At 44.5% G+C, this 14428-nt stretch overlaps 1 protein-coding gene across 1 annotated transcript; it reads right to left on the bottom strand.

Moving 5' to 3' along the window:
- Nucleotides 1–11672: 11672 nt before the first annotated feature.
- LOC119402405 (achaete-scute homolog 2) lies at nucleotides 11673–12362 on the bottom strand. Its single transcript, XM_037669546.2, has one exon. The coding sequence runs from the start codon at nucleotides 12320–12322 to the stop codon at nucleotides 11708–11710; it is 615 nt and encodes a 204-aa protein (XP_037525474.1). The 5' UTR covers nucleotides 12323–12362; the 3' UTR covers nucleotides 11673–11707.
- Between the last annotated feature and the right edge of the window lie 2066 nt (nucleotides 12363–14428).

Here is a 14428-nt window from a genome sequence, read left to right as displayed (position 1 = left end):
CATCCATCGGTTTAGTACGTGCATCGCATACCACCACAGGGGCGCGCACTGCGCAAAGTTTGTTGGCGCGCTGTTCACCGTGTTCACATAGTTGTTCGTGTTCTCCGGCACCGTACGTGGTTTTCGTCAGCGCTCTCGCAACTGCTTGCCAAGTCTGTCACCTCGCACACATCACAATCAGGTAAGCAATACTTCACTGTTTCGATCATTACCTATCTCACCAATAGTCTCATAAGCAGCTAGTTATAAGGCGCACTCGCATGCCGCAGGTCATAAAGATTAAACACGTGTTTGCCATGCTTGCATTAGGGATAAGATTAAACACGTGTTCGCCATGCATGCATTGCTCATACATATCTTATTACTAAATTAGGTGCAGGAAACGGTAGAGGCAGTAATAATAGCTGTAATTTTACTGTGCATAGGCATATTTCAATGCATTCTGTTGATTCGGAGTGACTGCCTTGAGGCACGACCATTGTGCTCGCACGCTGTGTTGCGTCTTCTTTATTGAGCTGCACATTCAAGAAGGAGTGTAGCGAGCAGTTGAATTTTTCTGAATTCAATGACGCGTTGCTTGCGCTCAGCGATAACGTGATTTCACACGTCACGTAACCGTTTTACACAAACGTATTGCGGTGAAGCCTGATGCTGGGCTGCATCTCTGTAGTTTGAGCATGTCACAGCTCAGTTTTGGCACGCAGTCATTAGTAATTTCACTAATACGCAAACATATGGCTGTCATAAGGTGCACTCGCAAGCCTGAACCGCAAGTCACATGCACCAAGCATGTACGTGTGTCTTTGTTGTCTTATCGAGGGCAGACAGCGCTTTCCATGCTTGCATAGCTTGCAAGTCGTACGTACTGTACTACAAAATAAGGTGAAGGAGACCGCAGAGGCAGCAACTGTCACGTGGCTTTGTTCATGCATGATCAGGACTATTAAGTATATTTCTGGTTGTTGTCAATACATACTCCTCTTATTTCACAAGAGTCGACACATGAAGGCGAAGTTCTTGTTCTACTCTCAATCGAGATACTGTGTATTGTGCGAAGGATATAGCATGAAGTGAAAAGAGAAAAATTGAAAGTTCGACCTTAATTTTCTCCTAGTAATCAATCTCACTGATGCTTATGTTACATGGGGTTGGGAAATTCATCCACCTAATCAGGGGCGTAGGCAGAAATTTTGTGGGGGGGGGGGGGGGGGGCACCTCCTTGATCTGAAGGTGGGGGCCGGGCAGGCAAATGGTCATTTTGCGCTATGTATGCATGTCATGGAGAAAAAAAATTTCGACGGGCCCGGTGTGCCACCCCTTAGCTTCGCTACTGATCTAAACCACTAAATGTAGTCTATATTCACATATGTTTCTTAGTTGAGGTCAAGCTTTTTCAGTTTTTAAAGGGTTCCTCAAACACCCCTCCGGCATAAAGAAAAACACATTCTATGATCAATGAACACTGCTAAGCAAAGCTCAGCCATATTTTGTAGCTGTGTGTGGCACATAGAGCTTAACAGCAGAACGTACAGTTGGAGATCAGTATATATAGTATTTCTGAAAATCTTGCTGCTCACTCTGAGCGTGATCAGAGCCAGTTGGGAAATGTCTTAAGTGCACTGCCCCTACTTTTTGGATATGCGCATCAAAGGCCATATACACGTGCAGAGAAGGCATTATAAAGAGTGTACGTTGTTGCTTCTCGGATGTGTTTTGATCACTTGTTTTTAACATTCCTTTCAGACATAAACAACGTGCTGAAGTGGCAGTCTGTGGAAATGTCACTAGCTGGTTTGTGACACTTGTAAATAAATTTTGTGTAAATAAATTCATCCATGTTTTGTTAAAGGTGCATTATTATTCATATGGCATGCTGCAGCAGAGGTGGTGCACGCATGCACAGTACATGAAGACAGCACTAGTGTAGGTTAAAATAGTGCTGTCAAATGTACACGCATGTGGTGTAGAAATAGTGATGTGTAATTGAATATGATAAAACACCCTACTGTGAGAATTTAAGCAGCTCCATAAACATTCCTATGAAACGTCGGCTTTTCTACAGTGTACTGTCGTTTCACACCTCTCCACAATTCAACAAGGGCTTGTGTTAATTTTTCACAAACTAAGTTACTAGCGAACCCAAGTTTACTTAATGCTCAGTGAAACAACTCTTTCCTTCAAGCTAAAACTTAATCCTTCAGGACACAAAACCTTAATCCAGCACAGAAAAGCCATTAAATTGAACCAACCGTTTTACGAGAGCTTCAGTTTTCGTTCACAATAACAGAATAATTCACTGGCAGACCGTTATACGGCAACCTTCGTTTTTCTCTTTTATGAATAACGCAAATGCTGTATTCCTAGTAACAGGGTCATGGTGTGTTTGAAGTAACAGATTTGCTGTATTCCTAGTTACAGGGTCATGGTGTGTTTGGGATGACAGATTTGCCGTGTTTGGGATGACAGATTTGCTGTGTTTGGGATGACAGATCTGCAGTGTTTCGGATGACAGATCTGCAGTGTTTCGGATGACAGAGATATGACGCGCACGTAATAACAGAAGGATGCTGTGAACGAGGATACAGAAAAATAAATAACGGAGTCTCTGTGATACGGAGCTTGCTGTTCCTTATTAACAGAATGCCTCTGGCACCGATTTACCAGCAGCTTCTGCCGTGAACTGAGACATTTTTTTTTACAGTGTAATGAGGTTTTACGTCTGAAAACCACGATATGATTATGTGGGACGCCTTAGTTGAGGGCTCCGGAAATTCGACCACCTGGGGTTCTTTAACGTGCACCTAAATCTAAGCACACGGCCTCAAGCATTTCCGCCACCATCGAAAATGCGGCCGCCGCGGCCGGGATTCGATCCCGCGATCTTCGGGTCAGCAGTCGAGCACGTTAACCACTAGACCACCGTGGCGGGCGTTCGGGTGTTCACGATATGGATTTTCAAGGCGGCAGTAAGCACAAGCAGTAAAATGCAGAAAATTTTTTATTTAACAACGTTTTCCTTGAACAGAACAATATATGCGTACAACGCAATGAGGTCATTTTCAATGAGTTGAAACGTTTGCTTCGCTGATTCTGTTCCTGAGGATCAACAAATGTATAGGCTATGGCACTCTGAGGTAGTAAAAACAGTATCGAAAATATATAAGTATAAATATTCGGACGCAATGAAAAATGTCTATGTACAGGGGTCCTCGTTACAGTAACTTCGAAACAACGCAAGCTGTATGTACAGGGTGTTCGAACCTGAAGAAACAATAGGAAACCTAAGTTTGGCAGAAGCAAAGGCATCACAACCACGCTGCGTTTCAAAAAATCTTCGACATGCGATGTGTCTAGTAATACTGTAAATTTCATTGCCAGCGCGAAGCACGCCCTCCGCTCTTCAGGCAGAATGCGGATCACATCAGCAAGATTTCGCAGCACAACATAAGGCATTCCTTGAAGCAAATGGAAGCAGTTTGGCCCAGCGGAGACAGGCGCGGTCTTTAACTCCTTCTTGATGGATGCAACGAGCCTTCCCTTGGCTATCATGGGCTGGGCCTGATCAGCGACCTCGGCAGGAACCTGCGGATGGATAACATGAACACTTTGTTAAACTCATGGGCACTGACAATGCAGCTTCTCGAATAGGCAGCGCAAAGGCAACGAACACGGACACAAAAAAAAGACGCAAACACAAGCGCTGTGTTTGCGTCTTTTTTTGTGTCCGTGTTCGTTGCCTTTGCGCTGCCTATTCGAGAATCATGGCTCACCAACTAGCCCATCAGTACATTTTAAGACAATGCAGCGTTTGTCGCAAACATTGTGGTTCTATTATGAACATATATCGTGTTCACATATCTCCGGGCAGAGATGGCAAAAGTAGGTCTAAAATGCAATTAAATTACATCACGAACCGCTTTTTTTGCCATTTTTATATATAATTAATTTACATGAGAAATCACAGCTGGCGGATAGTAATGAGGTTACATTACTAATACTCTTTAAAAGCCGTAAAATTACTTCGAAGTTACTTTCGTTTAGTTCGCATACTACGCATCTTTTCTGTGGGTCTGTCTCGCTGCCACGCTTGAGGTTTAGCTTTAAAGAATGAATAAACAGCGCAGATAAGGGACGAAGCGAAAGAAGCACGCGAGGATGGGCGCTGACCGCCAACTGAAAGTTTATTGAAGGGAACCAGGGCAGTCAGCGGCCGTACTGCAGCGATTCTTTCGCTTCGTCCCGTATCTGCGCTGTTTATTCCTCCTTTAAAATCATGTACCAACTAGCCCGCCTTTCACCGCTTGTTCAGTTTGAGGTTTGGCACTCAAATTATCTTCTCTTCGTTACTGTTCTTTCGTTTTGTGGTCACTTTTTATGCCATAAGGGAAGCGGGCATGCTATATTTTAGTCAGAAGTAATTGAGAAGGTAATGAGCAATCTTCTTGAAGTTTCTCGCTTGAAGTAATTCATTTATATCAATGCATACTTATGCACGCATTTATGTATGCATGTATGTATATGTGTTGGCAAAATCGATACATGAGCGTCGATACAATGCTAACGGAATGCGTGTTATAATATAAGCGTTTGGCCCGAGGGCCAATCGAGATTACGTTCAGTGGATTTGGCGCAATGACCGCGCTCGCATATTATTGAATGTACTAATCACGCGCAAGCTCATAATAAAACAATACATAACGCACAGGTCGACACCTTTTAGAGTAACGCGAATGCAGCAGAGCATTATAAATGAGCAAGGTGTGTAACCTTTAGAAACGCAACAAAACTTTCAGCAATAAATGCAAGATGCCAGTAAGCCAAGGGTATATACTGCGTCTAAAGCATTGTAAAGTATTCAGCCACGTATCGACTTCGCTATGAAGGCTATGAAAAATAAGGGTCTGTATCTACGCCTTTCGTGGATGCCCATAGCTCCTTTGATTTTGTAGAGAAACGAAAAAAAAAGGAGACAGAAAACCGACACTTCTATTGCGATTTAGGAGGAAGTATCTGTGGCGTTGTGTTAGAAAATCATCGCCATCAGCTTCACTACGGCCCCCTCTGACCTCATAATCTCATCATTTTGCCTCCTCCTCGCGCGTTCTCTTTCTCTTGGAATCCAGTCTTTACCTCTTAATGCCCAGCGGCTATGTCCCGCCCATGCTCATTATTTCTTCTTGATTTCGGGTAACCTGCCTTTAACATGCGTTTCATAATATATTGCGACGGCACTGTCAAGTTATAGCAACACGAATAACTTTAACACGAACAACTGTTAGGTCATAGCAAGTGATTTGTGATTTCATTGACTTGACGGTGGACTATAGCCCACGTAGGCCAGTTAAACTAAAATCCCAACAATGACAGCGATTACCGCCGCATGTCATAGAATATTTATCTAACTGCTAATTGCCATGCACTGATACAGACTATTGTCTGGTGCTTGCGTGCACGTGTAAACAGACAGGTACACATAAAGGCATTTATCGCGAACGCGCGAGCGGCGCGCCTTAGGCAGCTCTGGCGACGTTTAATGAGGACACCTTGTGAGAGGGGTCTTAGACATGAGCGGCGCTATGTGTGCGAGACCTTTCTTTTTAAAAAAACCACGCATCTCCACGAAGTGAATCATGACGAGTGGGCGAAGCTCTGGGTATCGTATGGGTGAGTAACCGTGTGACATAAAGTGGCATAAAGTGACATAAAATGACATGAAGAGTCGACGACAAAGCTACGTCCTAAGGTCCATAACGCCTACGTTGAAGTCGCCGCCTAGTATAAAGGGTTCGCGCTTGTAGGTATTTATATTATTCTGTCACAATTATGATTCTATTGTTAAACCTGATGTTTCGATTTAACACGGTGCTGTGCCGTCCGCACGGACGACAAGCCTCGGCCTTAAGGTGCTTCGCCCCTAAAAGGTTTTGAACTGCGGACGGGACGAACACAGGAACACATACACACACACAAGTGCAGCGTGTGTGTGTGTTCCTGTTTTCGTCCCGTCTTCTTCGCACAGTTTGCAACCTTTTTGAAACCATGAACCGACTAGCCCAGCAACACTCCTTACTTCAGTATCTTTCCTTTCGCCGTCCTCATCAGCTCATGCTCTGCGCACTACTTCGTCATGAGCGCGTTATAGACAAGTGCCATCATTCATGTACAAGTCGTATGCCCAATTAGTCTCTTCGGCTAGGCATTGTGCGATAGCTTTAAATAGTTTCGATAATGTATACACGGTTTGATCAGATCGATGGCCAATATATGTGTCTGCTCTGTTATGGTCAAATTAAAAATGAATGAATGAATAAATAAATAACTACACCTATGAACGTGCAAACTTTTACGAAGAAACTGGGGTTAACATATCACATTGCCTTATTTAGATATTGCGGTAACTCAGATTTAGCCTGTCTTCATTTCATTGTCTTAGCCTATAAGGACTCGTTTGTGTAATTCCGTACGAATACGGACTAATTCGTGAGCATTGCTTGCGGCAAAATTCTGTATTATCTGCATAGGTCGGCAAACTCACTTATGGGCCGACTCCCTCAGACTCAGATCGGACCGTGAGTCTAAGTCTCAATGAGTTCGGTTGAGAAAAATTTTAGTGAGTCCGAATCCGAGTGACCCCTGTCGAGGAAAATTTTGGTCGGTTTGAGTCCGGATGTGCCCAAAGAGCAAAATATATTTCATGAGTGAGTCTCAGTGAGCTCCACATTTTTTGCCGACCTTATGTTTGGATTATGTGATTATGTAGGATTATGTGATTTAGTTGCATTTTTTTGCAGTGGTCTGGGGTAATGAGCGCAAGTAAATGTCGTGGATTAGTACCATTGCGAGTTTAAAATGATGTTGACTGGATATTCATTTACCGCCTTCATTTATTCGCAACTGTATTTTTCTTATGGAAACAATTGAGAGGAGGAACCTGTGACAGCGTACATTACGCCAGTGTGGAACCCTAGCACTGATATTTTGACAACAAGAAAGGTAATTTTTGCGAAGCTGATGTTTCTAAGACAGCCAAGGAAATTACAACTCATATGTATACGTTCAAGAGAAAGAAATGTGCAGTGTGGTTGTAGAAAATGCCGAATTCAACTCGTATTTTAGGCGACAGGAGGCAAAAGGCTGTTGTTGTGTAAGTTAAGTAATTTGTTGCTTTAAGTATGGTATTCGGCCGCAGTCTGTTTCTCAGAAGGACACATCTGTTTAGAGCAAACAAGACTAAGGAGTTCTCTGCGCAAGCTTACAATGTCATAGAGTAAAAAAAAATGTAAAGCTAGAATAAACATTGCCGCGCCCGAGAATATTTTGCAGGTTTCAGGCAGGAAATCGCATTTTAAGGGGCATAACACTCTTTGTAACACTTCAATTCTTTTATGATAGCCTTGCTCATGAGTAAATTAGTTATCATGGAGATGACGCGGTAATTTCAAAACGTTCTGTGAGATATATATGCGGTTCTAAGCGCTGTAGTTCCGATTAACAAGGCTTCCTCTCCGAGTACTATGCATTAAGCAAACACTTACATGCAGCCACTACAACTGGTCGTGCTAATCGCACTCCGTTATTTAAGAATTTGTTTTATTTTAACATTAAATTACTGTCATTTGTACGCAGCTACCGACAAGTATGCAGTGGACATGACGTACTCATAATGTATCTTTGGTCTTATGCTGGTTAGGGTACAACAATACTCTCATGACTGTCCATTGCATAATCATGACGACATCCCGCCGTGTTTCCGTGACCTGAGGTGCCCTATTCCAGGCGATCTCTCTGTTTTCCGAATTTTCCCACTGCCAGGTATCCAGCCATTTTGTGAACTGCGCGCAAATACGCCAAGTTCATCGCAGTGTGGTCACTATAGCTGTATTGGGTAAGCCCCATGAGCCGAATACTAGGCTGCGTGCCTAGTAGTTTTGCTACGTAAGCCCTGTTATGTAAATAATATCATGCGTACGAACATCCGCTGTGGCTACAACATGCAAACGTAGTGCGTTCTCTAGTAAACAAGAGGAGGAGAACACAAAGCCTAACTTGCGCTGCACATCAGAGCCAAAATACTATAGGACGACAAAGTGCATGTTCGGAAGAACACCCTTGAAATTTGGCGACAAACTTTTCCCTCTCGTAGTGAGTAGGATAGTCTACATAAGAAACAACTTCACGGGCACGTGTTACTCCCTTGAGAACGAAAGAAGTGACGTTGAGCAAACAAACGAAAATCGGTAGTAAATGGACAGTCTCGAAATAGACTTGAAAATAAACAACATCGTTTAGAGTACATCTTTACTTCTATTAGCAAATGGCCTCCGACGGACTGTTCATGATTGCCTAAAATGTTTAGCGGCATCTTTCCTGCAGTACATAAATACTTCTTTTTGACGAGCTGGTTCATTGTAGAGCAAGGGAGTAACAGCGCGAACACATCCCGATACCCATAAGAGAGACGACACGGACACACAAGCGCTTGTGTGTCCGTGTCGTCTCTCTTGTGGTTGCGTGTTCGCTCTGTTATTACTCCCTTTCCTACACTGAGAGGCGACGTTCCAATATTCAGATATCTTACGCGAAACATTTATTTCCTTCCTGTACACGCTTCATTGTATACTTGGATAGAATGCAGCATTGTTCAATATGTCTTCATAACAAAGCATCGCAATAAACGAATAAGGATACTGATAAACGCTCCTGTGTATACTGGAACTACTGCTAGAAGAAAAACGTTTTGCTGCTGCGCGTTTCAGTCAGACTTCTCAAGGAAAAAAATAAATACTCCATACACATGCGCCACACAACCACAACATAAATATCACCGGCTATTTTTTTCGTTACGGGCATCAAGTACTATTACCAAAGCACTGCTTAATGACGAAACTCACCTTTTAGAGCACAAGTGGTAATGTATGAGCAACGTTGTACATCGTTAGATACCGGGACAACCCTTACTGAACCACTTAGTACTTCTTCTAGATTCCTTAGGGGCGATATTTCCTCGGTAGCAATACTGCATAGTGATTGCGCGAAAGCTTTGGTACAAAATAAAAAGGAGATGGACAGTTTATGTTTACGTATAAGCCCTTAGTCGACAAAGCGTTCACAAAGAGAGTAAAGCAATTATTTGTTTAGGAACTGCAAGATAACCAGATCTCTGCAAATCCATCAGAATATTACTACGGTGTTGTTCTAAATTAGGAATTGCCAGGAATTGCGATTCCCACTTTTATCTCTAAAATATTTATTTAAAATGCTTTAAGAATGCACTGCCACATTGCATAAGCCATTATTGAGCGATGCACGAAATTATTCTTTGATATTGATATTTCCTCAAGAGTGCACTTCTTTACGATACACCATTTGTACGATCAAACGAGTGCAGGGCCATTAAGAGCCGATCGCCGTTTTATACGTAGTTTCCTTGCGTACCGCTTGAGCCTTTGCAGTAGAATTCCTTGCAGCATAAGCTTTTATCATTTTTAAACAGTGGTGAACAAACTGCATCAACATTCAGCAATGTCGTTCTCGCTACAAAGTGACCTTACCTTACGAGGATCGGTAGATTTTGGACAATGTAGATGGAAGCGGCGTAGCGTACTCGCCTTTTTCAGACTAAGAAAGTGTAGAAAGATGCGAGAGAGGAGAAATGTGATCCAATTGCTTCGGCTGCACGTTACATAAAGATTTCTCTCAATCGACGCCACAGGCCCTTCCTTCGTTTCATAACCGCGTTTCTTGAACTGCGTGTGAACTACTAATGCGTCACAAGACAGTAGCTGATGTATTATACGGTAAAAGCAACTCGGCAGAGGCTTCTATCAGTGAGTGGGGAGCTAATGAGAATCGATCCACACGCTGCGCATATCAACTTACTGTGTAGAATTTTTAGCTGCCTATTTCCATCGTTATCCGCTTACGGAGCAGTCATGCCGTGAATCTTAAAGACCACTTTGTGGGCAAGAGCCTCAGTGTACAGAAGCTTGCAGGAGAAAGTTGCGAGTGATAAAGGAAAGTGAATTCCAAAAGCGCAGTCATCCCATAAATATCGGTTTGGTTTTTCTGAGTTCTGAATACGGTGGTGTGCATGGAGTGAATAGGGTCTATAATATCTAGTATCTGAACAGAAAATGTTGCCAAACAATGCTAGACGGCATGGCGAGTAAATGTTTCCCCTGTTTCTAAAAATCCACATAAGTGGTTGCGCACTACCGATTTCTTTTGCCATTGGTCATAATCTACGCTAAAGACACTATCAGACATCTTCCAATAAATAAGAGTACAGCGAGCACAGGGTGCCGCATATTTTCCTCCTTTGATGTTTCAATTGCTAGCATATCATTTATGAGAGTCCAGCTTGCTTAGATGTTGTGAACGAGAATGGTTGCCACAGATTAACTGCGGTAAAGAAAAGTGCGATGACGCGTATGGTGCTTTGACCTGATGTCTCAAAAGTTATAGAGAACCGTAGTATATATGCATTTTTAAGGGAAAAGTGCTCTTTCCCGCTCCCGCGACACATTTTCTCTTTTACATCTTCACAGTATTTCAAAATCTTCCCTGACAGCCGATGCTAAGCTATACAAATCCTTTCCCGTTCTACGTATTTCATATTTTGTAGTGCATCAAAAGTTTCTTTGTGGCGCATGCGTACCTATCAAATAGAATGAAAGATAGAACGGAGGAGGCGTCCTTACACGACTGTTTTCTGTGGATGCGAGAACATGATTTACCGAAAACTCAATGGCAATCTGTCTGGGGCCAGCACCATCCATCATCCAGTATATAAAAGAAAAAGTTCAAACAGTACAAGAAAAGGCTGCTAGCTGCATGCGCCAAAGGTATGGCAAATACTCCTATCTATCCTCTCTCCTGCCTGTATTAAAATTAATATACTATCTGTCCGCTGTGAAATTAAGTCATTAAAATTTATGCACAATACCACTAACTTAAATACTGCATAGCGCGAATTCGATACTGGACTAGGAAAGAACACAGAAGCACAGGACAAGCGCTACTTGCAACTAAGTTTTATTCAGAAACGTTTCCCTAGATATAAACAGATGTGTATATATGTAGGAACACTTTTCTTAATAAAGCCTAGTTGCGAGTAGCGCTTGTCCTGTGCTTCTTTGTTTTTTCCTAGTCCTGTATCGAATTCGCGCTATGAAGTATTAAAGATTATGAACCAACTACCCCAGCAACGAATTCTGTTAAGCTATACCACTAACTCTTGTTTCAGGCTCTGAAAAAGTACTACTTTTCTGTTGCTAAGCAGTGACGCACCCTTAAATATGGTGAATTTAACCAGTAACCTTCTTGCTCGCTCTGGCACATCTAAATACAGTTTTTTTTCTACGCACTGATGTCCGCTGAAGTTATTTTAACTGCCGACAAGCATTCCATCACGTTAAAAGCATTTTCCACAGCACTAACTCTGATTACAACATACCACGAGTTCCTGTATACGGTTTTTTTTAAATAGTACCTAATCGTCTGACTCGTGACTCTTTCTTTGTAAGCTTTACATGCCACTATTCCGGCAATAACTCTCCCGGGTTGCAGTATGTCAAAGTAAGGAAGATGCGAATGCTAAAACTGACAATATGCATTCGGCAAAAGCATAAGTGGACTTACGCAAGGCGACCATCCGCGAAGTCCAGGAAGTGTTCAACAAAACCACGAACAAGAGTGTATAGCTTGACTACGCTGCCGGCCACCAGGAAGCGAGTTCCCACAGAACCTCCTGTTCCTCGTCGACACCGCAGGAAACCTTCTTCGGTGGAGCACAGTGGTCCTCAAAACTGGCCGCCCGATCAACGCGGGGAACAGGCGTGCCGCACTCATTGCTGTTATTGCTGCCAGGAGACGACGCTGACTCCACTATCGAGGGTGGCGAAGAACTTAGGTAGCCACCATCAGGAACCCTGTTCTCCTTCGGAGAACTGTACTGTTCTTCGGGGAGCGATCCCGTTTGGCGTCTGGTAAGTTCCAGCAGCTGCTGCAGCTCGCGAATGTACTCGACCGCAGAGCGGAGTGTTTCCACTTTACTCAGCTTCTTCTGGCCCGTCTGGGGAACGTGCTGCCGAAGCGCGTTGAAACCATGGTTCACCAGTCGCACCCGGTTTCGCTCGCGTTCATTCCGGCGGGCCACGGCCACGGTGTACGGAGCCGCGGCTGCGACGCAAGAAGTCATCCGCGCGGGCTTCGGACTCGCGGGCGGGCACTGGTTGGAGTGGTGGCGACTCTCCGCGCTGTGAACGACATCATGCTGGTGATGGTGGGTGTGCTGAAAGAGCGCCACACGTTCGGGCTTCATGACACCTCTCTGCGAAGGCAGTTGCGCGCGTACTGATCACCGGGAACGGACCATGCGGCTTCTCGCAAGCGGGGAGGAGGGACGGGCGAGAGTGGTGGCTGTTACGCGGGCGAGGGAGTCACGCGCTGCCGTGGGCTGGTTTCCGACTTTTCCTTTTTTATTCAATTCTTCTTGATCTTCTTTTCGTCGCCATCAACGCTCCCGCTCCTTGTTGTGGCGCACGCTTACGCACGCGACTGCTCTGTGGGGGTTAAGTGTACAATGGCTAGCCTGTCTCTCCTCCTGCCCCTCTCCATCTTTTCCGCTCGCGTAGAGGAAGTGGGCCGCCGCCTGGATTTGTCCAATGGCGGCGAACATCTGAGGGTTCGCCCGTGAGCCTCCACAATAGGGGCCTCCTTTCCGTGAGGCCCGTCCCACCGCCTTCGTGAAGGCTCCGTGAAGCCTGCGCGCTTGGTGCCGCTTTCATGGGCGAGCGTTCACGTGTTGGTAGTCAGCGTAACGCGCCCACAGATGGCAGCAGGCGTCCGCATACGCTCTTTGCGAGGAACATGTTCGAGAAAATGACTTGTGCGCAGGGAGACGAACATCGTCGCAGATGCCGGCTGCGCCGCTTCCTCCGTCGTTGAACGATGTGCCATGGGACATGTGCTGCGAGTGCTACTGGATACTCGCGCTGCCCGAATAGACAACTTGACTAGACAGTGGTTGACTGACCATTTGCCACGGGGTATTTGAACTTTGTTGGCCATTTCCCCATAATGGACCAGTGAGCACGTGTCACTGAAGACACCAGAAGGACGAAAGGCAGCAAGTAAAGAAGTCGGCGGCACGTGTATATTTGTGTAAAGGTGAAAAAAAAGTAGAACGCGACAGGTAATTGGAACCCGTTCGCCTCGCCTTCTAAATCTCTAGCATAGCTTTTCTGCTCGACACAAACCTCAACTGCGCTGCAAGGAAAGGAACGTCTGTGCATGTAACACTGACCGTTTCAAACTATCCAACAATGCCTACTGCAAGTAAAGTTGCAAGATGCCCACTACTCGATAATTCTTCCTTTTGTGAATTGACGAAGTACCCACACGTGCTCACCCGCGCAGCTGCATAGTTTGTTAATACTGACGATGATGAGTAATTATGCCTGAGAGCTATGTAGGAGGTGGGCCTTTAAACCAGCCACTCATTGTCAAAATTCAGATGGTGTGTCCCATGGTGCGACTCCACGTTCGTGTCACATGCGTTAAGGAGACTCCTCGCACTACACGACATCCTTATAGGGTCTTTTTCCGAAACAGTTTAAAGGACTGGCGTAGCTCTCTGGTTGAGCACACGCTTCAGAGCAGGCTTGGGTTCGATTGCCGCTCGAACTGAAATCTTTAATTAATATCTATTTATTTACATGTCTTATTTGTTCGCTCACGGACAACGCCGATACCGGAATTCAGCGAAACGACCTCGTTAACGCTATCGCGTTAATAGAGCTGAGGTACATGAACTTACAGAAGAGCACGTAGACAGAACGTATCCTAGTTCGCAAGCGTTTCTTTTCTCTACCTACTCTCTTCTGTTTTCATTTTACATTACCTTGCTGTCAGCAAACTCGACCGGTAACAATATTTAGTTAAAAGTGCAGGCCTCAAACAGTACCCTCGCTTTAGTGCGCCAAGAAAAGAACTTTAAAAATTGTTAGATAGACTTGACACTCGCCCATTGTCGGAGGAAAGGGTCTTAGGACACTGGCCGAGACCGTCCTCGGCACGGAAGGCCGTCAGAGCCCTGTTGCGTTACTTGCGGTCAACTGGTCTTAGAGACAGACTTTAAGCAGTGTCGTTTATGACATTATTGTTCTCTGTTTATTTAACACGAAAATGTTTTATGCCGGGTTCCACCAAGACTCTGTATTTCCGCCACGGAAGCACGTCAGCAAAATGAACGCCATCAGGTGACACAGAAAACTAACTATAAGAAAAAAAATGTTGCAGTGGCTTAGTTCGGCTATGCCATGATATCGTAGCGTTAGAAAAGGTTCAGCTGATTATTCTTAGCTTTTCGTGTCTCCGCAGCACGTTTAGCCTTCTTCTGTTCATTCTTCATGCGCTCAACCGCTAG

Source organism: Rhipicephalus sanguineus, chromosome 8 (assembly GCF_013339695.2).
Source record: "Rhipicephalus sanguineus isolate Rsan-2018 chromosome 8, BIME_Rsan_1.4, whole genome shotgun sequence".
Taxonomy (NCBI): Eukaryota; Metazoa; Arthropoda; class Arachnida; order Ixodida; family Ixodidae; genus Rhipicephalus; species Rhipicephalus sanguineus.
The sequence above is the reverse complement of the archived record's forward strand: the minus strand, read 5'-3'. Positions and strand labels throughout refer to the sequence as shown.